The sequence below is a fragment of the Rhagoletis zephyria genome, unplaced genomic scaffold (assembly GCF_001687245.7).
Source record: "Rhagoletis zephyria isolate East Lansing unplaced genomic scaffold, Rhagoletis_zephyria_1.1 Rzeph_scaffold_00012, whole genome shotgun sequence".
Taxonomy (NCBI): Eukaryota; Metazoa; Arthropoda; class Insecta; order Diptera; family Tephritidae; genus Rhagoletis; species Rhagoletis zephyria.
In genome coordinates this window covers 319,435-346,993 of record NW_016157096.1, presented here as the reverse complement: position 1 = coordinate 346,993, position 27,559 = coordinate 319,435, and the positions used below count along the sequence as shown (strand labels likewise).

The 27,559-nt window shown below is 34.8% G+C and overlaps 2 protein-coding genes across 6 annotated transcripts; both read right to left on the bottom strand.

Annotated features, from left to right (window-relative positions):
* Positions 1-108: 108 nt before the first annotated feature.
* On the bottom strand, positions 109-27,559 carry RhoL (Ras-like GTP-binding protein RhoL). 5 transcript variants are annotated; one of them, XM_017610576.1, is made up of 3 exons: positions 26,965-27,559; positions 1,493-1,873; positions 109-1,368 (listed from the first exon to the last, which is right to left on the bottom strand). In XM_017610576.1, the coding sequence occupies exons 2-3, from the start codon at positions 1,724-1,726 to the stop codon at positions 1,045-1,047; spliced, it is 558 nt and encodes a 185-aa protein (XP_017466065.1). In that variant the 5' UTR covers positions 1,727-1,873; positions 26,965-27,559; the 3' UTR covers positions 109-1,044. The 5 variants fall into 5 exon arrangements, with proteins under 5 accessions (XP_017466065.1, XP_017466054.1, XP_017466074.1 ...); XM_017610565.1 differs by having other exon boundaries at positions 26,987-27,559; XM_017610585.1 differs by lacking the exon at positions 26,965-27,559 and adding an exon at positions 26,848-26,929.
* On the bottom strand, positions 7,245-7,672 carry LOC108358753 (uncharacterized). Its single transcript, XM_017610227.1, has 2 exons — positions 7,389-7,672; positions 7,245-7,311 (listed from the first exon to the last, which is right to left on the bottom strand). Exons 1-2 carry the CDS (start codon positions 7,670-7,672, stop codon positions 7,245-7,247), a joined length of 351 nt encoding a protein of 116 aa, XP_017465716.1.

The window sequence follows — 27,559 nt, the reverse complement described above, 5'->3', positions numbered from 1 at the left end:
CCGATCTTTATTAATATTTTATATGGGGAAAATACAGTTTTTCGTAGTATTGCTATAAAATCATTTAAAATTAAAATTTTTGATCAAATAAAAATATGATTATTTTCATTTTTTTTTATATATCTGCGATGGCAGCTGGAAACTTTCAAAAATCCGATTTTGATGGACATTTTTGGACCACCGTAATGTACATATCGACACAGCTCAAAATTAAAAAAAAAAGACAAAAAAAAAATGTTAAACGGCTTAAGCCTCTAATCCTTGTCTAAACCCTATCTACTGTTACTAAAATAAGTAGTAACGATTAAGAAATTAAGTGGCAAGGATTAGACATGGATTGGTTGAGGATTAAAGACATTAGAGGGTAAAGAGTTATAAAGGTTTCACTTTTGTTGAGTTTTGTGTTGCGTCGTTATGGCAGAGGCCATCGATATGTACATACATACATACACAAGTATTATTGTAAAAATTTATTCTTATTTGTATTATTTATAAAATTTTCATTCTTCAAATTCCATCAAACTTAATACGCTGGTGGACTGAACCCTTGATATACATGTTCATACATATTCAAATTTTATATTTTTTTAATAAAAATAAATACGTTTGTGTATACAATTGCATGCACTTAAAATACTAAAAGTAAAAATAATTCATTTATATTTTCAAATAAAATATTTTACATTAGATATTTTTTAAAAAGAATACAATAATAAAAACAAATTTTGAAAGAACTCAAAGTTCTCTCTACCCGCCCTGCTGTATTTACGTACTTCCTAGACTTGTCTGCGCGCAACAACAACTTCAAAAACTTACTACACTCCTCACTCAGCACGCACTTGCGTCGTCGTTGCTTGAAAAAAGTAGTCGACTTTTAGGCGCATAAAACGCAACACGTGAAACAAATGCATTGCCAGCAGTGAATCGAGTGTTTTGTAGTGGGCGCATTTTTTTTTTTTAGTTGTTTTCTTTTTTCTTTTTTACTCCTATTGCAATTACTGCTTCAACACTCTAGCGTTTCCATTTGCATCTCCTAACCAACGCTTACAGCAAAATACACTGCTTCGCCTTAGTACTTGGTTTCTTCTCAACCGCCCTCACGGCCTCCTCGAACACCTGATTCAAACCGATCTTCTTCTTAGCCGAACACTCCACCAAAGAATGCGCATGGATTTCCTTACGCAGGCGACGTCCCTCGCTGGTTGTCACAAATTTTTCCGAATTGGGTACCCGCAAATCCAACTTTGTGCCGATCAGCACAACCGGCACATTATTGGAGAAATGCCGTATCTCGGGCCACCATTTGCTCTTGATATTCTCAAATGATGTTCGACTGCTTATCGAATAGCAAAGCAGGAAGCAATTCGTCTGTGCGGGAAAAGATAAAAAAGGGAAACACAATCAATGAAATGCATGTTTTAAAGGAATTTATACAACTTCAATGGAATGCTGATGTTTTATGTTTTTTTTTTTTTTTAATTTTTTTGCTTACATTCGGATAACTCAGCGGACGCAGACGCTCGTAATCCTCTTGCCCAGCTGTATCCCAGAGTGTCAGATTGTATTCATTGCCATCGACCGTAATGTTGCAGGCATGATTATCGAACACCGTGGGTATGTATTCTTCGGGGAATTCGTTTTGTGTGTATGTAATGAGTAGGCAAGTCTTGCCCACCATACCATCGCCGACGATTGTGATCTTAAGGGGACGTAAACTTCGCGCCATGTTGTTGTTGTTGCTCTTGTTGTTGTTGTTGTATATGTTTCTGCTGCAGTTGGCACTAATATTTCACTTAGCTCCGTGTTTTCCTAGTTTGTTCGTGTTGCTGTTGCTGTTGTAATTTTGTCGGAAAATGTATTGCACCGGTTTGCGCTGCAAATTAAAAAACAGAAAAGAAAATTCATGAAAAATGTGTGCATTTCACTTGTTGGAAAGATATTTATGTATGTATGTGCATGTTGCGTGATTGGGTGCATAGCTGCAAGTGCGTAAATAGCTTATGAATGAGTTTCCCAGCGAACATTGTATTGTAAACAAAGTAAATACTTAAATAATAGCCAATTTTTTCTCCGATGCTCCACCCTGGATGCATTTTTTTTTTTAAGTAAAACCACTTCGGTGGGCCAGAATAGAGAACTAAAAAAGTCCGTCCAAATTTCCGTCATCTCTCGTCAAAACAACAAACCAAACTTGACACCGCAATGAAGGAAATTCGTTCCAAAATAAAGTTAATTTTTAAAATTGAACTAAAGAGGAAACCCTAATTGTTTGCTGGGTATTCAAACAATTCCCCAAATACTTATTGCAGGTCTCGCTCGCATTGCTCTTATTCTTAGGCATGCTCATGTTCTCAGTGTTTTGTGGTCGATGTTTTTGTTAATTTATTTTTTTTTTTTTTAAGTTTTATCGATGTTCAATTGCTGCTACTGCTGCTATCGTTGGCACACTCACACACACCACACTCCCGGCCAAGCTACATATATGGCTGCACATGCGTATCATTCCGGTAGCAGCTGCTAGTGCTGGCGTTGCTTCCTCCACAACAGCTGCGCCAAATCAAAGGAGGGCGCAGTGGAATGTCTGCCAACAACGCCGGCGTATTTACATACATACATACATACATACGCACACATGCATAGACACCAATTGGAGCAGCAACTCCAAAATACGAGTAGGTACACCGGCAATGCGTTGCCATCGACACCGGAAATGTTACGCTAAATTGTAAACAAAATTATCGTGCGAGTAATTTGGATGAAAGGAAGGCAGCACTGTGTGCTGAAGAGAAGAGGAAAGAATACAGTTTTGCGAAATCGAATTTTGCTTTGTACATATTTATACACATATGCATAAATAGTATGCACAAATGTATGCTATAAGTAATGGAAAAAATGTCACCGTTGAGTGACCTCTTTCTACAAGCAAACTTTTGCCAATTTCAAAATCGAATGATAACACCGTTCGACAAAAACAAAAAAATGTCGAAACACACGAAGTAATCAATATACTTACGAAACTATGGGTAAATTATAGTAAAACTGCGTACTTAGTTTTTCTCTCTGACGTCAGAATGTTTTTTAAAAGACTTTGTAGTTTCAAATTCCAAAAATTATTTAAAAAATTTAGTGCAAATAGAATAAAGGTATGGGTACAAAATGAAAGACAAAATTCTGTAGAATAAAAAAGCAAGGACGAATAGGTATTGAAAATGCCTTTTTAATTAATTTAAGCTAATAAAGTTAGAAGCATGAATTTCGAAGATGTGGTCGAGTGTATATTAAGTCCTTAACGTATAATTTTTTCAAAAATAATTATCGAAACATTTCAAGGATATTGAAGGATAAAATTTTAAAAAGACATTTTCGATACCTAATCGTCCCCATGTACCAAAAAATTTAACCGGCTTTAAAAGAAAAAATATATATTTTTTCATTTAATTTAAAGAACATATTTATTATTTTTAACCGACTTCCAAAAAGAAGGTTATCAATTCGTCGGAATATTTATTTTTTTTATGTTACCGCATAACTTTGGACCACATTAACCGACTTGTGCAATTCTTTTTTTTAAGAAAGGTCATTGGATCATGAAGGAATTAACGGTACTCTTAAATTTTTATGTGAGCATGAGGTCGGTTTTGTTTTTTCGCTTAAAAATTATTTGTTTTAATTTAATTTTCTTGTTATTTAAAGATTAAAATATTTAAACGGGAAATATATTTTTGTTTTAATTTCATTCAATTTGTAGGAACTTATTTTACTATTTTTTCTCTTTTTAACTTTTTTTTTTTTAATTACATTTTCTTATAAATTTTGGATTTTATTGTTTTAAAAGAAAAAATATATTATTTTTAATTCAATTTTTTATATTTTCTCTTAATTTATTCTTTTCTTTTTTTTTACTTAATTTCGAGATTTTACTGTTTTAAAAACATTTTTTTTTAATTTAATTTCAGCTTTATTTATTTTTTCACTTAAATTTTTTTTTTTATTTATTTTTATTTGAGGAACCTTTTTTATTTTTTTATTTTTTAATTATTTTTTTAATTTTTAGATTGCATATAGAGGGTTTATATTCAATACAACCTTTATGCAATTTTGAGGAAAATTTTATTTTAATATAAAAAGCCACCTAAAACATAACTGTCATCTATGATGATAATGCTGACCAAGTATAATTGCTTGTTAGAAGAATTTATTACTGAATTGCAAAGTTAAAATTAACAACAGCGATGACGGTTAAGTACGTGATGGTAGTTTTTGTGAAAATTGTAGATAGGTTGTATTGAATACAAACCCTCGATATATTATTTTAAAAATAAAAATATATTTTTCAACTATATATTTTTCAGAAACTTATTTCATTTTTTCTTTTTTTAAATTTATTTCTTTTTTTCCTTTTTAATTAAATTTACTTTTAATTTATAGCCTTTATTGCTTTAAAAAGAAAAAATTGTATATTTAATTTTTAGAAAATCCATTGCTAATAGACAAATATTGCTATAGGTAAACTGAATGGGCTACAAAACTATTCAGCAAAAATTTTTCTCAGAAATTGAATTACATTTTTTTTTTTTAACATTGTACTTAGATTTATACGCATTTTAATAAAAAAAAACGTTCATTCATATTGAATTTCATCAAAAAATAATAACTGAAAATTCTCGTGGCTTGCAGGAATGGTTAAAAAGCTTTGTGAAATTCTTCATAAGTTGATTACGAAATCAAAAGTCGAATGTGCAATAATGGCCCTCAACCAACCAACATCAGCTGCGTTAGCAACTACAGAAATTTAAAGAATTTATTTGTTCAAGATAAATTCGCTCTTTCGCAAATAAAATTTTGTTGGTTATTTATTCGTTGCCTTTATCGGTCTTTCTCAATACAGTTGCATACACATCCGTGTATACATGTACATACACATATGTGCTTGTGTACATATATCTGTGTATATAATCAATTTTCATAACTTTTCAGTAGGTAGCGGTGTTAATATGCGATAAGATAAGCGCCGCGAATCATATCGTAGGTACATATTTCTATTATAGGTTCTCTTTCAATTTCGAATGTAAGATAACTTAAATTATAAAAAAAAAAAAAATTGGGAAAACATTTTTTTTTTATAAAAACGACTATGTATATACAAATGTACTTTAAAAATATTCCATGCAGCAGAAAAGAAGTTCGCCATACACCGCTGAGTCTAAAATATTTTTGCAAAGCAAAAAAAAAATTCTTTTTGTCGGAACGTAGGGGTCGCCTTTTTACATTTATCGCCAAATCCTCGGCTTGAAGATTTTTTTGTTCCAAAGTTCATTGACCTCAAGCACACTGTTCTACTAGTACTTGCCAACTAGATCTCAGTTCCTACCATCGTCGTATTACCCTAATGTGAGAAAATGAAAGCTTACCAAAAACCATTAAACTTTTGCCAACGAAGTATTTTGATTACTCCAGTAAAAAAATTTCGTAAAATTTAATTATTTATTGCCAAATGTAGGTGGTGTCATTGAAAAACTTTGAAAAGCCGACCCCTAGGTTCGACCAAAGAAAAAATTCAAAAAATGTTTCGCTATTGCAAAAATACTTTAGACTCGGCAGTTTTTAGATTTTTTTAAGTATTTACTGTAAATATGTATGTACAAGTGCATTTATCTACATAAGTACAAATGTATGTTTGTATTTATTTCAAAAATACCAAATTCAACATTTTCTCGCCAAGTATATTTTTATTATTCAACAATTTGTCTACACTTGTACATATGTACATACATATATACGATTGTAGTAGCACAACATTATGGGCCACACTTAACCCGAATCACCCTAAAACATCCAAACAATTAAGGTTAATTGAGGCCACTTCATCTTGAAAATGATTGAAATAGTTTCGTTTTTATATCAATTGCTTAAGTATCGAAGAGTATTTACTAATGGGGAAGGGTGAATGAGCTGCAAGAAACTGTGGCGAGTAAAAGTAAGCAGCTGCAAATTTCATAGCAACCAGCGAACAAAATCACGAGAGTACATTGAGCAAGTGCCCTGGCACTGGGGCAAAAGAGCTGATTAGAGCTCAAGCCACTACTTTAGCAACTTTCGTTAATTTGAGGTAATCAGCTCTTTTGTGCGAGTGTGAATACCCCTGTTGCCAGATATTGAACACTGTATGAAATGGTAATATGTATGTATATGGCGAATTCTTTTTCAAAAAAGGCCACCCCACCTGCCCATTTTTCCTGTGGTGAAAAAGATGTTTTGAGCCCATGAAAAAACTTGTCATGAAGTGTAATTTTTGATGCTTAAAGGTGTCTCAGCATTGTGTAACCTCAAAATAACTGTCTACGGAAAAGCGTGACGCCAAAAATGTAGGTTTTCTTCAAAAATGATGTAAACAATATTCAAATAAATGCGACCAAATCCCTATTTCAGGGATTCCTGGGGTCGCTGCACAAGAATTCAATTCCACTTTTTAATAAGGAAACACGCCCTATTTGTTAGAATTGATGTCTACCATATGATCTACATACATATGTATATACGAGGGACGTTCAATGTATTCTCGATATCGCAATGAAACACAACTCGAATTAAAGCCAATATATTTTTATTTTTCAATATAACTCCCCATAACCTCAATACACTTATTATTTCTTGAAATTAATTTTTCAATGCTCTCAAAAAAATATATTTCCTCCTTGTCCGAAAAATGAGCATTTATTGCCGCCTTGAGCTCTTCACCATCAGAAAATTTTTTTCCACGAAGATCCTTTTTCAAATTCGGGAACAAAAAGAAATCACTAGGGGCCAGGTCTGGGCTATACGGTCGGTGATTGATTTCTTCGAAGCCACAATCTCGTATAGCGGTTTTCGAAACACGCGCTGTGTGAACCGGAGCGCTGGCATGAAGAAGCAAGACACTGGCAGCCAGTTTTCCCCGTCTTTTTTCTTTGATTGCTTCCCTTAAATTATGCAAAGTGGTAGCGTAAGATGCTGCATTGATGGTTTCACCCTTTTTCGTGTACTCAATCAATAAAATTCCTCTCGTATCCCAAAACACTGTGGCCATGATTTTTCCGGCGGATGGAGTGACTTTAAATTTTTTAGGGGGGTCTGCACCTTTCTTATGCCACTGCATAGACTCTTGCTTACTTTCAGGGTCATAGTGATGAACCCATGTTTCATCTCCAGTAACAAGACGGTCCAAAATTCTTGTAGAATTTTCCCCACAAAGCTTTAAAAACTCTCTACTGCACTCCACTCTCACGTGCTTTTGGTGTGATGTGAGCATTCGCGGTACCCACCTTGCACTCACTTTTGAGAGATTAAGATGATCATGAAGAATAGTGTGTATAGTACCTACGGATAGGTTAGTTCTCTCTGCTAATAACTTAGCCTTTATTCGGGCGTCCTCCAGTACAAGTTTCGCAACTTCTTCCACATTTTCTTGTGTAACGGCAGTAACGGGGCCGCCTAAGCGAGGGTCATCTTCAATACTCTCCCTGCCCCTTTTAAATTCACTTGACCACTTTTGTATTGTAGATAATGAAGGTGCAAAATCGTGATGGACAGCCACCATTTCTTCGAAAATAGTTTTTTGACTTTTTCCTTGTTTTGTGAGGAATTTAATCACAGCGTGGTGTTCGATTTTCTTCAACATTGTCGCGTCAGCCATTCCGGTCTTCTTTCTCCGAGGACTACTAGATAAAGAACGTCCGTAATTATGTGAAATATTGTATTTGTAAAGCAGTGTTTGCATTATTCAACTTTGCGTTCAACAATTGCGTTCAACTCAACGCAGGGTTGCACGAAAAAAAAGTTGAATGGCTAAATGTTGGCTGGCGACCAACTTTGTTGAAAGCGATTAGTTGAAAGGCCATTCAACCAAAAGTTGAATGCAAAGTTGAACAATGCAAACACCTTTTTATGGCGAATATTTTGATATTTTTTCATATTTTGATATTTTTAGCCATACCACTTTTTTGAGTTGAACGCAAATGTTGAACAATGCAAACACACTTTAACATGAAGTAATGTAACTATTTATTGCAATTATTAAATTACCAACATGAATAGTAAATAACACCGATACCGAGAATACATTGAACGTCCCTCGTACATATATATATATTGTAAGTCACTGTATGTCTTGCAAGCAAAACTTCAGTACTTCAGCGCCTTTTACCGACAGCACCCCTTTAGAAATCTTCTGTGATTTAAAATAACTCTGTGACTCATATCCTTAAGAGTCGGTGATGACGCTGGCTCTGGCGTAAAATGCTTCACGTAAATATTTATTAAAAAATTGTTTGCTGAAACTTGATGACGATGCAATTGTTTTTTGAGAAATCGGTTTTAAAGAGGAACTAACCTATGTTTAATTAAAAAATAAAATAAAAATTTAAGCTGAAAAACAACTCGAAGGTATTCCGAAGAAATTGATTAAATGAAGTAAATGAATAAATGCCCATTATTTTTTTATAAAGAGTTAATTGCAAAACCAACATGAGCACACAAAAAAAGTGTCAACGCCGCTCAATTTTATCACTAAATATTATGATAAAATTTCGGCCGCTTAAATAAGCAAAAATGTGAGAAAGGCAGACGAAAAGAGCGAATATGGAAGTATTTAGAGCAAGCGTTATAAAACAAGTTCTCTACACGCTTCATATTTCTTCACTCGCAGCTCAATTGAAAATGAGTAAGCTGTACTCACAACGACAATGCCCAGCTCTCAGTTCCAACTCATCTCCAAGTGGCGCTCAAACCTGACGAATGTTTACCAATATATAAAAAAAAAAAAACAGAAGTTATCAAAGCTCTGCTTTTGGCCGCTGGTGAGTGCGATCAACCGCTACATTTTGAACCTCGCATCCCTTGCCCCTTGCCCCTTGCTGTGTTGGTGGGTGATTCATTGCCATAATTGGCTACGTTTGTGGCTTTGTTGGGGCACGCGCTTTACACTTTGACAGCCAGCCAAGCTCCACAACGTCCAAGCGGTGAGTAAATGCTAAAAGCGTTTTGTGGGCTGATGGAGCGCGCGCGCACACACACAAAGGAGTTTTAATCATATTCATGTTTCCAAGAATTTTCATGATTTTTAGTGGAAATATTTTGGAGTGCAGTAGCCGGCATAACAACAATAAATTCCTGCAGACAGGTTTTCTTCTATTTTTTTTTTAAATTTATTTTAAGCTTTACTCTCTTCTTTTCGTTCGTTAAAAACTTGTCACAGCTGTTTTATGTTGGCTTTGGCTGTTGACTGTTTAAATCTCGTCTCGTCGCTTACATTGCGTCTGCTAAGCTGATCAACTGGTTAGCCATCTGTATACAAAAAAAAAAAAAAAACATACATACATAAACAGCTAAATACAAACTTACTTAGATATTTATTAACAGTGGTCACAGTCACATAAATAACTACGAGTAGTTTGGTATGTAGGTCACGCATATCACTTTGTGTTACTCGCAACGGCTTCTAATGTGTTGCAACAGGTTCTTATTTCCTTTTTTTTTAGTTTTTTGGGCTAACTACTTTTTATCACTTGTGGACAAAATGAATTTCACTCTTCGGTCTGAACAAATTTAATTGAATGTGTCTCAGTTGTGTTGTCGCTTAAGTTTATCTGTAGCTTCAGCAGAGTAGAAAATATGGAAATTACATTTGTTTGTCTTTAGCGTAACTGAGTAATTTAATGAAGTCAATTCATATAAAAAAGTTTAAGGCTTTTGTTCAACAAAAAAAAAAACGAAGAAATTTTACACTTTATTAAAGCTAATAAGTCGCTTTCTCCTTCATCCAAGTGTGGCACAGAAAGAGCTTTACTGTGGTCAACTCGGGTCTAAAACGTGTTACTATGGCAGTCACGACCAAAACATATCCCATGACAGAAGCTTTTCGAAGTTTGCTTTGCGAAGTGGTCGCTCACAGAGTGAAAGATCTATTTAATCGTCACCGGTCCATATACATATGTAATTCATAAAAAACTTTGAAAAGCGCCCCTCGTGGAATTTGATGTTAAGCAGCGTCTTGTTGACGTGCAGAACTCTGCTTAAGCTTTATTTTTGTAGAGGAAAGCACGCTATAAAAGTTCTAAGTATCTCCTTAAAATAAGTCTATATCAGCGATAGAAAGCTTAAAAGAGCTTTGCCCGCAGTCTATATTTACATATATTGAGCAGAGAGCTTTTATCGTTGCATGTCTATATAAAGAGAGCTTTCACTTCGTATGTAAGCGCCTTTAGAAAGCTTTGAAAACGATCTCTTTAAAAAATCATCTTGCGCGTGTTACGTTTTGGTAGTGAAGATTTGACATACATAAATGCGCACTGAGTGAAAGCGTTTTCTGGCCAACACTGATGTAGACGTACCTTAGTAAAAGCGCCTTTAGAAAGTTGTTAACAAACGTAAAACAGTGGTGTTCAAAACGCCTGCTGCTAAAGCTTTCAAAAGCTTCCAGAATACTTAATGAGTACGTACAGAGTAACACCTTTCTCTGGTCACAAAACACCTAAAGAATAACCAACTTTCTAGAGCTTTCTCTATATTTTATATGGACGCATACAGGGTTTCACTTCAGCTAAAGCTCTTGGCTTCGCTGCAGCGGTTGGGAAGGGCGAAAGATTTCAGTTTGCTGGAATTAAGAAGATTAATCTGTCTGTGTTGGTGATCCTTAGGCAGAAGTATTTGCTTCCGCCGAAGGCTGTAAGAGTAAAACTTCAAGACAAGGTTTTTAGGCATTCAGCGCTCTACTTAGCTATACAACGCTTGAAAAGCTTGTTGTGGAGTTCTACTCTAAAAGCTGTGAAAGTATAGCAGCTTACGCACCTTCAAGGCGAGCGGGTCACCATCTTTCGCGATAGCCGCGCAAAGCTGATTAAGGAACTCTTTAAAAGATCCTTATTGGTCAGTTCTAGGTAGTAGTCGGGTTATCACAACATGCTCGGAGTGAGGCTGATGATGGGATAGCCAAGGAGTATTCGGCCCACTCGAAACTATGTTCAGGGACATTTTTCAGCACAATCTTTGGCCAGGCGATCGGAGCGAGTCAAATTCAGGTGGCACGCTAACAACCCTAAAAGAACGTACATCCTGTTAGAAAAACCTAGACCTTACGTTGTGAGGTTAGTAGCGTTTCTTACAGGGCATTGGTCGTTTGACTTCCACGCTGTAGTCGGCGGGTCATCGCCTTAATTGAAGTCTATAGAAACTGCAAGAACGAAAACGAAAATCAAACCGTAGGGCGCCTTCTTTACAGATATCCTACTGCAATGAGGAGCATTGTAAGGACTTGTGACCCAAATCAATTTTCATCACTTTAATCGAGAGGTTGCAAATGGACTTTGTTCATTTCAATTTAAAAAAAAAAAATTAATATGGGCATCCATAAAAAGCAAAGAAATATCTACTCGCAAATATTTACGTTTTTATCGTCTCATAAATACGTGTACATTAGGGTGGTCCTTAAAAAAATCAAATGAGCGACTTTTTCAGTCTCACCCCTTCAATCGGCAATTCCACGGTCACTGATATCACCGACTCCAGTCGGGCCCAAATTTAATATGCGATATCTTCGACTATAGTAGCATCGACGTAGAGGAAATCTGATTTAATAATTTGCTTCCTACATTTAAGGACCACCCTAGTATACATAGATGTGCACATTTGGGTGCCTCACAAAAAAATACGTGATTTTTCCGCCGGAATTATAAAATTGTTTTTAGACTTCCGACAAAATATTTCGGCAAAATATTCAAATTTACGTGTGCTACACCGATTTGCAAAGGCCACCCAAAAATCGAGTTTTTTATAAATAAAATTCTCTGGTTTTATAAATATTTTTCCAAAAAATCGCCTCAGAGGGTAGAAGAATATAAGCTTAAAAGATCAGCATAAAACTGTTTCACAATTTTATTAACGTAGTCAAAATAATGAGAGCTTTTGGAATTATTTCCAAATCATTCCAGTCCACGTAAGATATAACACATTTTAAAACCCCGATGGAAAATCCGTACCATTATTATTATTATTATTTTTTTTTTTATGGAGAGCGATGCACCCTAATAAAAATAATGTACTATTTACATATATGTATGTGCGGTATTGTGGTTCAAGAAAAATAATGCATTAATAAAGTTATGGTAACACCTTTTGATCTTCAACCTTAGGGCTAATTTTATTGAAACTTGCCGTCAACGAGTAGCACGCAACTAACATTTAATGAAAATTTCCAACTGCTATGTGTTTGAAAATAGAGAGAGTATCTTCTTATTAAATAATAAGCAGTTAAAGCGGTCTACATTTTATGGAACTACAACTTTATATTCGTAGTTAATTAAACAAGTATTTTCGCTGGCAATGTAAATATGGAAGAAAAACAAAAACAAGTTTTTTTTTTTTAGGCAACCAAGTGACTAAAAGACAAAACGGCAGCACAAACTTGTCTTATTCATCATTGCCGGAAAGAAATATGAGTACGACAAGTATGCTTTTTATGGCGCGCATGGACACTCTCTGTCAATGAACAGCAGCAACTTAACCGGTCGATATTATGCGCTGATATTCATGTGGCATTTATGACAAATGAAGAAGTAATAAATATGACTCTTAGACTATGTGCATATATGTATATATGCATACATATGTAAATACATACATATGTATGTTTGTATGACATAAATATAAATTAAATAGTGAGTTTTTGTAGATCGCAGGCTGGCTTATGTTATATGAACATACGTATGTAAGTATGTACGTGCAAATGACTCGGAGGTATTTCAAAGTTATTGTAGAAAATTTTAAAAATATAAATAAGAAATCCAAAATGACTCAATCACGTCAAACTAATAACACTAGTTTACATGCAAAAAATCAAGAACGAGACCATTCAATCCCCATGTAAATAATCGGTGCAGAGTCCGAAAATCCGTAAATTTTTTTTTTAGTTATGTGTTGCATTTTTTTGTAAATATGTTAGTTTAAAGAAATAACTAAACACCCAAAATTCTCGGAATTCGTTTTCCTATATATTTTTTTTTTTTGTAAAATACGAGTAAGTCGAAATTTGACCATTTTCGCAAAAAAACTCCCTTTCTTAATCTTTGTAAATATTTCGAAAACTTGTAATTTTAATGAAAAATTTGTTATAAGCGAAAGATAGCAAATTTAATTACCATTCATTTGATATATCAATCGTGTTGATCGGTTAAAACATTCTCCAGATGCTAAACAATTTTATAATAGACCTTTTTGTCTTTAATCAAAAAGTGTTAAGCGGCGATATCTCCGATTCAGAAATTGTTAAATGATCTTTTGTTCCAAATAAAATTAATAACCATAAAATTTTCAGTTATTAAACAGAGTCCTATTTCAAGTCGGATTAATTTCAGGCTCTTAGGCAAAAACGCAGAGCACCATAGAATCTGATTGGTCAAAAATCAGTACTCAAATTTATAAAATATATATATGGATGGCACAAAAAAGTGAAACTACTCAAGTATGCCGGCCGGTTTAAATACATACATACATACATACATACATACAAGGTTCAAGATAAAGTTCTTTAAAAGCATAAATTAAAGGAAATAAAATGTAACCACATATTTCCCGCCAATTCAATAAACTATGTGTACTAAATATACAACTCACAGAAGCAAAGGGCAGTCAATATCCCATCCAGGGTCTCAACTTCAATGCCACTTCATTGGTTGCTGGCACAACGAAGCAAGCAACAAGTGTATGAAAAAATTAGTGCATGAACCGGCAACCCAGACGACGAGACACATCTCAAAAAAAAAGCAACAAAAAAAGAACAGAAAGCACAAATAAAATTCGAGCAGCCAACAAGTGTTCCTGTTGATTGAGAAGAGAAAAAAAAAATTGATGGCAAACGGCTAGCTGGCCTAGAATACCATTTTAAGATGCCTTTCTAGACTGGCCGCACTGCTGATTGCCGACTGTCGGCGGAACTATTGACGTCTAATGAGCTGTGATTAAAAAGCGATTACGCCGTCAAGTGCCATGGATGGTTTTGTTTTCCAAAAGCTGAGGCTACTGATTTATTAGCCATCTATTTTATGACGCGTAATGAGGACTTGCGTGAAGTTGTTGATTCGTGTTTTTTTTTTTGCTTTTGTTCGTTTGGAAAATAAAATGTTTTATACGAGTGCTATATAGTGTATATATGTATGTAGATGTTTTGCTGGATATCGAATGACGCTTTGTTGATTGTATCAGCATTGCCGTAAATAGCTTTCGCTTTTATCATACAAAAATTCCAATGAATACATTTCAAATATGGTATGAGCTGTCAGAATTCTTGTTGGTTCATGTTGCAAGCAGAACTGGAGCACTGATAAGTCGGCATGAAATAGCATTTGAAATATGGGTTTTACCCTTGGAAAAAGTGACAATACACGTTATACAAATGTATATGCGCGACTAAATGAAATCAATTGTAACAGCCGGTTTCACGAAAAATTTAAGTGGGAAATGATTTTTTTTTATTTTCTGTCAATTTCCATATAAAATTCAAAAAATTGAAATCATTTTTCACTTAAATTGCTTTCGTGAAATTGGCTGTAAGAGTGGTTATTGATATCTACAGCAGTGTTGCCAGATCTATTTAAAAAAAAAAGCTGTAAAGTTCCGCAAAAAATAGAATTTTCGACCAAACAACTGCAACATTCCAAAAAACAAAGAGAGTTTCTAAAAAATTAAAAGATTTTAATTTTATTAAACATAGATAACAAAGAGCGACTCTTTTAAAATAAAATAACACAAATTACATTTAACTGAACAAGAGAACGTTCTCAACGGGAATTTTATAAGAACAAAACCCAATGGAACGTTCACAAAGAGAACAAAATGCGAACAGTACTTTCGGGAATGTTACTAAGAGAACAAAATAGGAAGAAGAGTCTTCGGGACGTTCTCGAAAAGAACAAAATGAGAACAAACGTCTAAGGAAATTCTCTCGAAGAACAATTTGGTAACTAAAGTTTCACAAACTTTCTGACGGAGAACGAAACGGGAACAAATCTTCTCTGAACTATTCGCAAAAAATAGAAGCGGGAGTAAAATTTCCATTAGTTTGAAATGTTTGAATATTAAAATTAGTCAAAAAAGAACTGAAAGATAATTGTGCAAATTAAGTCAATGAAGGACTAAAGATGCGAACTTTTCTTGCACAGAAAATGAAAATTTGTTCCATAATGATAATCGTAACTGTAATTCGTACTAGGAACTCATTTAAACAACTGTAAGCTTATCTAAAAACGGCAATTCACAGTTAAAACGGTGAATCTGGCAAACATTGATCTACACTAATATATACATTGGAGTGCATCACCAAAAAAAAGTCGCTGGTTTTCAACCGGAATTATGAAATTTTTTATATATTTTAACCGCGAAAATATTTCCGAACAATATTAAGATTTGCGTGAGCTAGTTTTAATATGTCTGTAAAAATCTCATTAGTTTGACTTCGTTGATTAAATTGTTTAACATTTTTTTTTCTTTCAGATTTAAACTCAGATGATAGATCTGAAGCGATTTTTTGGAAAAAATATTTTTAACAATTAATTTTATTTCAAAGTATTTTCACAAATAGGTCCAGCTCTTACAAATCTAAATATTTTTCCTATTATTTAGGCGGCACTCTTAAAACTACATACACCTAATAAATTTTATACTCCCAATGGATAAACCGTACCGATTTCTTTTTTTATAAAAAGTGATGCACCCCAATGTACATATGTACATAAGACTCCTTACAAATATTTTGATTGTGAACTGTTTCGCCATTTATTTAACAATCAAATGGTGTTTTTTTTTTGTAATTTTTTTGTTGTGCCACTGCAGGCATTTCATTATTTTCACAATCAACAAAACCAGTTGAATGCACTTTGAGTGCCAGCTTACAAACGAAACGCGGCAACACCCAAGCTGCAGTAACCCTGGCCGGCTCGCTGGCTGCTTTGCAGTTTATGGAAATGTCAAAGACGTCAGTGTCGTCGTCGGCTGCATACAATGCGTTTATATATAGTAATAAGTGTCACAATAGTGCTGAAAATATGTAAAATACAAGTAATGCGAGATAGTCACATAGTCCGTCCGCGCAATATTCGATACAGCAAGCTGATACGGCGACACCAAGGCAACAGAGTACTCTGACTTATCTACTGTAGTGTAAGAAGGAGGAGGAATAGCTGTAAGTAATGCAAGAGAAAAGCGTGAATGCCGATTCCAGACCACTTGTAAGTTGTAAACTTGTATTGTTATATGTTTGTACAGAGTACTGGAAGCCAAAAAACGACGGGTATAAAGCAAGTAAGAAATAAAGGGGCAAGTGTTAGCGGTGGAAAAATCAACAGTGAATTATATGGCAGATAACAAACAGCCAAGTGTCGCGACATTTCACGCACACACAATAAATATTTGCATATTATCATTAAAAAAAAAAAAAAAAAAAAAAAAAAAAAAAAAAAAAATTTTNCAGAAATTGAAAGTACGATGCATGAAAGTAAAACAACTCTGGTTAAAATGAAATGCAAAAGATTGCTATAAAAAGCAAATTTAAATAATACGAGTTATATGTATGCATTGACGAAAGCACTTGCACGAAAGATTTAGAGAAGTGCATGAATATGCATAGTGGTGATAAGATTTAATTTACGAATGCAAGTTTGTGGAAGCTTTTCTCGCACTTTACTGCAGTTGTTGTTGTTGCTGGATATTCAAGTGTACATACTACATATGTACATCTGTACCATTAACCAAATGGCTTAATAATAAACAGCGATAAAGGACTTCCGTTACCACTGCTATTAAGTAATGTTAAACGAATGGCAAGAAACAACTGGTATTATAGAAAACCGGATAGCGCAAATAGAGACGCTCGAATGCGGCGGAAAGAACAGCTGTTGCTGAGTGTGCAGAGATGCTTGCTATTATTTGCTAACTTCCAGAAGGTCTTGGTTCAAATCTCGTCCGACAGATGCAACGTGTTAAAATTATAATAAACATTTTTGTTTTGTATCTCCGAATTATGGAAAAGCATCATTGAAGTGTAGAAAATAAGCGAATTCAAACGAAAAAATCGGCAGCAAAAACTTTTGTTTAATGTAAACAAAAGTGTGGTTAATAAATATTACCAAATCATTGTTGAAAATAGCAACAATGGCATTGTAATATTAAACAAAAATCACATTGATTCCTTCGAAAGTTAGAATTCGGTAATATGAACAAATTTTTTGTTGATTTTTTTTCTCAGTGTATGTACAAACAGGCGGACAAAACCCGACAGAGCATTGACTACTTCCTCCAGAAAACAAAGAGTTCTCGTCTTTATTTATAGTATTTTTAACTCGTTCCACATTTGCTTCTTCGAGGTCAAACATTATTGATGAGTCAAGAACTAACCCTCGCATTTTTTTGCGTATGATCATAAATAAGATCTTTACTAGGTACTAGGTACATACTTTGTAACTAATTTGTTCCATTTAAATAGCTCAAATTGCATTTGCTGACCTACTCTTGGAAAATCTCAACTAAGATAGCTAAATTTAAGAGAAAAATACTTGCGCTAGAGTATATACACTTGTACATTAGGGCGGGTAAATTTTTTTATTCTAAGCAAATTTGCCGAAGAAACTATGGGCCGAAAATTAATTTGGAGTTTGTCAAATTGCGAATATAGGTTTCGAAGAAAATGTAAAATTTTCAGTATTGCGCCCTCTGGTGGAAGTTTTAATAAAAACAAAAGCGCTGAAATGGATTCATCATACCAAAAACCCCCTTATAGCATGTTTTTATACAAAATTTAAGCGCTTGTTTACGACACTACAGCAAAAAGCTAAGAAACTTATTTTCGGAATTTGAAAAACTCTACATTGATTTATGAAAAATTTGCTTAAAATTACACGTAAAATCCGCTTGTGCTATAAGCGCGTATTCGAAAAAATCTCAAGCATTAACTGACCCGCCCTAATGTACACATCATTTTTATAAACACTAAATAAAATAAACAATATTATATTTTCAGCTCTGACGATTTCATTCTTCGTACATATTAACAAAATATGCGCTGATTTACGCACATGAAACCGCAAAATCGAAGCGTATTTATTAAAACAAAATTCTATATGAAAAAAAAATATACATAAATCCGCCACTTTCGCTACGTATGATGAAACATATGGGATATTGAGTGTAACAAGCGAAATTAACTCTCCACAGGTATTGAAAAAAGAAAAATACAAACCACATGGAGGAGAAACCGAGAGGCAATGGAAATTTATTCTACAATACAACACAACGATTTCAGGGTACTATTTTATATATATATATAGGGAAAATTTGAAAGTTAGAGAGGGCTCGAGCACCACCTGCCCCTACCTGGCTACGCCCATGCGTGGGCAGTCACATAGAATATGCCCTAGGATTTTCAGCCCCCAAAACCTGCAGTCTGTGCCTACAAAAAGCTGGCAGTGTCCTGCCACGAAGTTTCTAAAATCCTGTCGGCTAAGTTCCAGGTGTCTTTCGGAGTTCCTCCTGGAAGAAGCTATGCATTTCTTTGATTGTCTCATTCCCTTTAACTTCCGCCAGTGGGAAGCAATCTGAGGTTCTTTCCAACTCCTCTAAGTGGTACTGCAATTTATGCTTTAGATGTGCCGCACAGAGGCTCGGGGCCACGCAAGCGTATTTGGGCTCCACGGGACAGTCAGCCCTTTCTTGCTTTGGACCTCTTCTTATCAAGGGACCCACCACAGCGTTACTCTAATGTGGACTCCTAGGTGGTTCAAAAGAGTTTTACAAATGCTCACAAGACTACATAATATTTATTCTGACCCCATTTGCCCTACGCTAACACAGACTTCGATTGCCCAGACTTTCGCCTGAAATATCGTTGGGTCTTGGTCCAAGTTGGCAAGCCCAGAAATTAAGATTAAGATTGATCTTAAGATTAAGATTAAGAATAAATTCTATTGAGCCTGGGTCCGTTATTAATGAAAATGTTTGTGGATAAACAACAACAATTTACGAGGCGAACTTAGCTCAGTGAGCAAACCAATGGCTTTGTAATCCGAGGTACCTGGTTTATATCCCACGGACCTCGGTTGAAAAAGTCTGATGAGATGTGCTGATCTCCGAAATAGCAAAATGTATATTATTGCTGTTTTCCCACAAACATCGAGCTTGAGGCTCGATAAAATTGTTGAAGATAAAGAATAAAATTAAGATTAAGATTAGGAATGAGATTAAAAGTACGTTTACATACAAATATAATCTCAATCAAAGCTCGTTTGTTAATCACCCCATTTACACAGGCAAATCTCAGATATTTTGTCATCAAATTTGTTATGATTGTTGTTTTCACAAGGAAACGTGAAATTTTTTCTCAGTGCCACTGTGATAATTTTTTTTCTGAAATTATTTAATGATTACATATTAACGAAGAATGAATTTTCTAATTATAGATTTAAGTTAAGCTCGAAAACGAGGATAATCTACTTATATGTAAACCGGTTTTAAGATTACGATTACGATTAAGATTAAAAAGAAGAAAATGACAGAGGCAAAGCCGAAGACAAATTGAAAGACAAAGGCACATACAAATTTATTTTGTAACGGGCGTAGTATGTCCACGCGATGAATTTTCGTTTTCAAATAAAAAGAGCAAGCATAAAAATGCATTGCCAATAATATTCATACAGCTTCTATTTTCGTCAAAATTGATTTTAGTTCCGATAATTTTTTATCATTTCATTAGTCAACTAACCAATCAACCTGTCGATGCTTTCAAACTCTCCGAAAAATAATTAAATATGGGTTCTGTGGGCACAAAAAACAAAAAAAAACACCGGTTTTATCTCCAACGCAGATTATGCAAAATAGGGTGAAAAACTGGTACACTTGAAGCAGTGGCGTCGGCGGCGGCGGTGTCACCTACACAAAAAAAAAAAAAAAAAAAAAAAAAAAACNAAAAACTGCCACACAAACAAGCAGACACACCCATAAACATGATCAGCTACCAATAAAGGCACAAAAAAAAAGCAAATTAACCCAGCAATAAAAAGTTATATAACCACCTTATCTTCTACATACTATTTATAAATGGAAGATAACACCGGCTAGTTACTTGTATTTTGTTCGCCTTTACAAGGTTAAGTTGGCAAATGTTTGCATCTCTCTTCTCCAGCAGACAGCCTTGATTTATCAAAAAAAAAAAAGCCGGGGAAGTTTTGAAGTGCTAAACACAACTTCCAGACATGCTTTAAACCGCTTTCTATGGGTTTAAGTACAATGCCTGGCTACGGTGGGGTGTTTGGGTAAAAAAAAAACTCTTATGCGGTCTACACAAATCGATTTAGCCATTAGCTGCCAGCCTCAGAGGCACTAGTTCTAAACCAGTTCTAAAACAGCAGTGCCTATATTTGTATAATTGAACTTTAAATGGCTTTTTTGTATTGTCGCATCAACAATCCAGAGACAACCAAATTGGTTGGTACTAATACATAGAACAACATACACAAATACATATATAAATACACACGCACATACAAATGCCTAAAAAACCTACATACTCGTATATTTAATACCTGTCTGTATATGATCAGAAACACCTTTTGAAATTCCAGAAACGACGCATTTGCGACGTGAGTTCGATACAAATAGCCAATAAGCCTTAAATACAATACAATAATAGGCTACTTGTTGTAGCAGAAATAACAACAAAAACAACAACTACAAAAACAACAAAAATGACAACAACAACAACAACAACAACAACAACAACAACAAGAACAACTCTAGGCTCAGATAAGTGGAAATGAGACAAACCGGTGGAATGGCTTTCTATTTTTTGTTTTAATATTGATTCGTTTTGTTGGTGTTGCTGCTGTTGTAGTTGTTGTTGTTGTTGCAGCTGCGGTTGACTTAATTAATATTGTTGTTATATTGCCTTGGTATTATTTTGCTATTATTGTTTTTATTATTATGGCTGTTGTTGGTGTTGATGTCGTTGATGATACTGGCAATGGTTGACATCTCATATGGTGCGATTAACTATCTACATATGCGTGCGTTTTTTTTATCTTTATTCCTATAACTTGTCATTCAGTTTTTTATACGGTTGTATTTTATTTCGTTTCATTTCGTTTTTTTTTTTTTCTTTTTAAGGCGGAAAACTGTGTGTATGTACAGTAGTGGGCAAAACATATGGAACTAAATCTATGTTTTTAAAACTCTATCTATGTACATATTTCTTATCAACGGATTATCTGGGAAACGCTGCTCCCATAACTTGCTTAAAAAAATTGTATTGAGTTGGCTCATTGCACTTTCAAATGTTCAAAAATTACTACATTCACTTAAGAAATATCCTCAAGTTTACTATTGAACCCTGAACAACGTATGTATGTAACTTTGCGTATTTTTCGCCACTGCCTGAAATAACAGTAATGTTAAATCCGTATTTTTGGCTCGCGGGATCTAATGTTCGAAAAAAAAAAACATTTGTTTTTTCTTCAAAGCGTAAAAGAGACTTTCACTGAAAGATCGCAGGGAACTTCTGAGAAGAAGTTCTTACCGTACAGACGACGGTTTCGCTATGCAGAGAAAAAAGGACTTAACCTTTAATTTTTTTATTTAAATTTTTTTACAAAATTGTTTCGACTTTTTCGAAAACTACTTAGGCATAAGTTAAAAATAAGAGCTAACTTTTGGACGTCCATCGAATGTTTTACTACTTGTATTTGATCACGAATTTTGTGTTAAACTAAAACTTTGACAGTTGAGAGCTGTCAAATGGACTGACATTTTTCTGAAAAAAAAAAACAATTCTTTATAATGTTTATTATATTTTCAGACACGCCGCTTACGATTTTTATGTCAAACTAAAATTTTGACAGCTGTCAAATGAGTTGTCAATTTCTCTAGAAATAAGCAAATGTTTTCAGAAATGAGACCCACTAGGTTATAATCAGGGAACGGATTTTATGGAAATTGCCTTTTTTTCTGCTAAAGAGATAGAGTATATTCGATTAAGAATGTCCACGATTTAGCTTTCCCTGATTACATATATACACATTTGATGTTGCCTTTTTTTGCCTTTTTTAAGATATTTGCCTTTTTTTTGCCTTTTTTAAGATTTTTGCCGTTTTTTGCCTTTTCTACCTTTAAAAAAGTGATTATAGCATTTACAATTTTTTTTTTAAGATTAAAAAATATAAACATGCCCATGCGGCTTATAGAAGCGCAGGGACCTCTTGCCAAACTGGTGTTGGAAAAATGGCTAACGTAGGCTTAGAGACAATAAGGGGTGTGGATAAAATTGTAAAGGGCTAGGAAAACGCCCTTATTCCTGATAATATGAACGTTTCAAACGTTCCATATTTAAATTGGGCTCCACTTGTATCAACTTACGTCGAGCGCACATTTAGTACATTCAAGGCTTTTCTTCGCGAAAATCGAATGAAAATGCTGCCAGAAAACTTCAAAATGCATCTTGTGGTTCAATGTTACTACAACTATACAGATTAAAGTTTTATGAGTTAGAAACTCGAAAGGATAAAATAGTCAAAGATTCAAAGTACAAATTTTTCATATAATGAAACTAGTTCATAGTTTTTCTCTTTTTACTTTTAATATAAACATTTCTAAAATAAATATATTTTTTGATTGTTCTTCGTACTTTCTGTCTTTTTTTTATTTTGCCTTTTTTGCAATACCTTTTTTTTGCCTTTTCCTGCCTTTTTCGCTATTTCATTTTGCCTTTTTTTGCCTTTTTTCCAATACCTAGTGCCTTTTCCTGCCTTTTTCGCTATTTTATTTTGCCTTTTCCAGCCTATTTCGTTACTTTATTTTGCCTTTTTTATAGGTTTTTAGGTCCTAAAAATCCGTTCCCTGGTTATAATATATATCAAATAGTATCCTTTGCTGTTTTGTTCCATATTTTTTTTTCGCCATTGAATTATTGACTAGGTATTTTAACTCTGTGTTGTGATAAAAATGTAATTTTTGACTAAGAATATCTAAGCATTTTTGTCACATTCACACACACACAGTTTTTACCTTAAAAACTAATATTGGTTGGACTTTCACAAATTTTGGTTGTAGTTCCATATGTTTTGACCATCAGTGTACGCATGTAAGCATATACTATTGTAGTTATGTCGGTTCCGTCTAGCGGTCGGCGGTTTGTGTGACTAGTTAAGACAGAAAGGTTTTTCCTGTTACTTAGTTGGCTCCGTTAACTGCTTAACATCGAGTTGCTTCTTTTTGCGGCACCTACTAACAGCTTACATAAAAATGACTTATTGCTTTAATGTGGAAACTTGGGACCTACATATTGTATATTGGTATACTTATACTTTATTTTATTGCATTTTATTTATTTTTACTTAATTTATTTAACACTGCCAAGCGACACCACTCACTGGCAATGTGTCTAAAACAGCATTTAACACTTTTTCACGTCTTACCCAATTGCGTTTTTACTCAAATTGCCGACAATGTTAAGTTTGTTTTATTTTGTTTTGTTGAAAGGCCACAAAAGAGACGCTAATAAACACACCGTGATAATTAATATGAAACTTAAATATTTTTCGATAATATTGGCTAGGTTTTGAGACACTCAGACATCGTTCTAATCACCTACTTTGACGAAGGACTGCTTATTCAAACGTGACGGATTTCCATGTTCAGTTAGAGAAATTATGATTTCACGGTAATAAGATCGCCAGTAGCTTATTTTATTTAAATAAAATCTTGATTGAATGCCATCGCTATTATAAGATTAACTCTTCAAACTTCTCTTCTTAATGAATTCGAAAACCCAACTGACGTACGGAGAATGCGGCTGATTCATTCTCAGAACATCCGACTCTAAAGTGTAATTTCTTTGTTTAACGAATGATAAATGGTTCGGTACCGCTGTCCGTCTACATATGCATCGTTGTGTGTTAGATGAGGTCTGACATCGACACAAACCGTTTAATCCTAATGACCTTGTAATCTCACAATAACCTCGCTTAATCCAGACTTGGATGCGTTTTCTTGATTGAAATTGTGCTTTTTTGGGTTTGGTCCGAATCTGTCATAAATAATCTGCCCCTGGCTATATTTTTTTAATAACAATTTTGTTTCTAAGTACCCGGACTAGGAACAATGGACCTCGAACAAATCCTTCTCCGCACACATCCCTCAACGAGGCGAATGTGAGAATGGCAGCTTCTGCAGTAGAGGTCCAATTAATATCCTTAACGAATGGATCGAAGCTGAATAGCAAAGTTTGAGGTGGTGTTTTCTGTCGGTAACTCTCAATAAATGGCATGTTAAGGCTGACGCATTTCTGCTGCGTATTTCAGGCAAAGAGGGTCACTATAAATCCCACAAGATGCACCAGCATTTTGCCGATTAGAAGGTTAAATATCTACTCTGATATCTGAAATTGGTCGGGGGATGCCTCATCTCTATCTCAATCGCCACGAAATTTAGGGCAGATGATTTGGCTAGACAGGGTTCACCTCGGACAGTGAGGACATAGAAGTTCCTTTACCAACTTTCGGTCTTCTCCTGGACAGATGGGCTTACAGTCGGCCAAAACCCTCTTACACAAAGTTACAGGGTCCTACTGACCGTTGTTGACCGCTGACAGTCCATGTGGATCGTTACGGACTCCTACTGCAGCAGCTGCTTGGAGGTCGAGGTTTAATCATCTCAGCACTTGCTTCTCATTCGCTAGACTAAGGTTCAAACGCCTCGGCGCGTATTTCATCAACACTTCTGAGGAACTTTTCGAAGTAGACATCAGCTTTAAGCACCCAGCGCTTCTCTTAACCCAACACAGATTACCTGTAGCTACCGTTCAAGGAATTTTACAATGGAAAATTTAATTAATTTCAAAGTGAGCCCTTCTTTGAGCTCCTCCCAAAACTTAACTTAACCCGGACTGGATGTAACATGCGAAATTTTGTGTTGGCTATTCGGTGCTGGTTTTCGGCAAAAAATATCCTTAGTAAGTGTTATTTAGAAACCCCTCTAGAATATCTAGGATTCAATGTACTTACAAGGTCAGTTATCTATACGCTAGCTCCCAAATAATGTAATGACCTATGGCGTTAAAACAATAGCCTTACGTTGGTAACTATTTAGGAGCTAGGAAGTTCGTCGACCGCTTTAAAAGTTCCTCTGTCTTTCATTTGCCATAATGAGCCCATATATATCTCGAAGTTTTGCAGGTTTGAAGGTTGTTCATTTCCGGTTTGATGAGTTCCTGCTTCGTAATCATCAAGAGATGATCCGGTTTAAACCAATTCATTAGACCTGTCAGTTCCGTATATCTTCCTATGGCCGCTAACCTATCGTACGTATTTTTGTTTTTCTCATGCTTTCCTCAGTCACCGTTAAACCAATTTTCTTAATTCTTGAGTAAGGGCACGAAAAGTTCAAATGTAATTGACTTAAATGTGAAATAAGTGCAAACTCATTTTTAAATGGAACGAATGAACCTCGACACATTAGTCTTCTCAGACGGTCTGTGCAGACTAACACGCGAAAATACAGTAGTATTTTCAGACCGTCTGAAACCGGTTTTGTACTTGTGGACACATACGGTATATAGTTGGGTTAGTAAGAGATTTTGATATGTGTTCGCTTCAGACCGAAGTCAAACCGCGTCCCGCCAATGAAAGCCCGATTTCAGGCGGTCTAAAAGGACTCAATAAAACTCAATAAATTAAATTAACATTTTGGCGACATACGAAGAGACCACGCGTATGCGAGAGCCTGGCTAAAATACAAGAATGATAGAATACATTTCTCTTAATCGTTTCAGAAGCATAGTCAAAAGAGCTGCCAGTGAGTGGTTGCACCACGTAGAGAGGGGTTGAGGCAATAGAATAATTCACCTTGTCCAAAACTTTGTTGGGCCCCGAAAAGTTCTTCCAGTTTGAACAGAGCTTAATGTATTACAGAAGGTGAATTCCAAAATCAAGCATGGCTGATTCCTGTTGTATTTTTTTAGGAACACTCGTCAGCTTTTCGGTACACTTTTTCCTAAAATTAAGTACAATTTGATGTTTTGATTTTCCATCTCCGCTTTGCAGGCCCTCCCGATTTTCACGACTTCGGAACGAGAGAGAGACATTCAACATCTTAGAGAACACCTACACTGCAGTCCATTTTGGACCCGTCAGTATAGATTTTAGTGGAATACTCCTCGACTATCCTATCCCTACTCCAATACCATCTAAAAGGAAACTTCAGCTCATTTTTTTTTGAAAGCTATCGTAGGAGTTTTATAGGAGGCTCATTGCTTCGAAAATTCGATAAGCTTGTCAAGAATACCACGACAACCGTGCGGCAGTGCTCTCCAACAGCCTGACTCTTTGAGTCTAATTCCATGTGCGCAAATTTTTTTGCTGGCAATTTGTTTAATTTTCGCGAATTTTACACAAACTTTGATGCTTTGATTTATACAGTATAACATAACGCAATTAAACTATACTAAAAAATAAATGAATGGAAAACCATTTATAAAAAAAAACATCTTTATTATTTCGTACAGAGGTGTACATAATACCGAATATTGATAACTCGAAAAGTTAGCGAGACAGCTGCATACATAAAATTAACTTTGATAAATATCTTTATACCAATTGCAAACTAATTATTTATTATACTAAACATACATAGGTACGTATTTACATGCAAAAGTAAAGAGGTAGCAATGACAGTGACAGTCGACGCCGCATACAACGGCAGCGGTAATGACAGCACACAAGGTCATTACGTCATTTGCACGAGCGCAAAAATAAACCATAAAATATTTATATGTACCAAACTTACAAGACTGCCGTGTATTACACTACTTTTACAACAACACAATTTCGCTCATTACCATACATACTTGCATACAATAAGAACAAAAATAAAAATAATTTTTCTTTTTTTTTAAACAACAACCAAAATTGTATATAACACGTACACAATAATTATCCAACGCCTCGATTTATGCGATTTTCGATAAATTATTTTATACGCTGTTGACCGCTGCTGCTCAATTGGCTATACGCTTACGCTTTTTTTTTACTTTACTTGATTTCAATTCGCTTTGGTGTATGGCTTATCGAACACTTTCAACTTGAAACAATTTTTATTTACTTTATTTATTTGTTCAATAATTTTTATTTTTAATTTTTTTTTTTTTTTGCACGTCAGCTGCTTTGAAAACTAAAAACATGCGCGCACATAAACACCAACACTACTAGCCAGGTACTACCAGCACTGTTTTTGGTTTTATCCGCACTCTGCTGAATCGTTCTTTTCTACATACATAGATATATTTTTAGTATGCAACGATGTATGGACGTTTGTAGTTTCTTATCGCACACGTCTAACGCCCACACCCTCTCGTTCGTTCTATAGCTATTTGCTTTGCTGTTTTTATTTTTGGTTTTTGTTGTTGTTGCGTCGTTTTGCCGCAACGTTGAAATTCATATAACCGTACCGAACCACCGATCTCCACGTACTCAGATACTCGAATGAATAGCCACTTGGT

What these genes read in the sequence shown, in the direction of transcription:
- RhoL (XM_017610576.1), bottom strand. Translation starts at nt 1,726, where the DNA reads ATGGCGCGAAGTTTACGTCCCCTTAAGATCACAATCGTCGGCGATGGT. An exon ending in GTCCGCTGAGTTATCCGAAT is followed by an intron (nt 1,369 to 1,492) that starts GTAAGCAAAAAA and finishes TTTCCCGCACAG; the next exon opens with ACGAATTGCTTCCTGCTTTG.
- LOC108358753 (XM_017610227.1), bottom strand. Translation starts at nt 7,672, where the DNA reads ATGGCTGACGCGACAATGTTGAAGAAAATCGAACACCACGCTGTGATT. An exon ending in GACGCCCGAATAAAGGCTAA is followed by an intron (nt 7,312 to 7,388) that starts GTTATTAGCAGA and finishes ATCTCTCAAAAG; the next exon opens with TGAGTGCAAGGTGGGTACCG.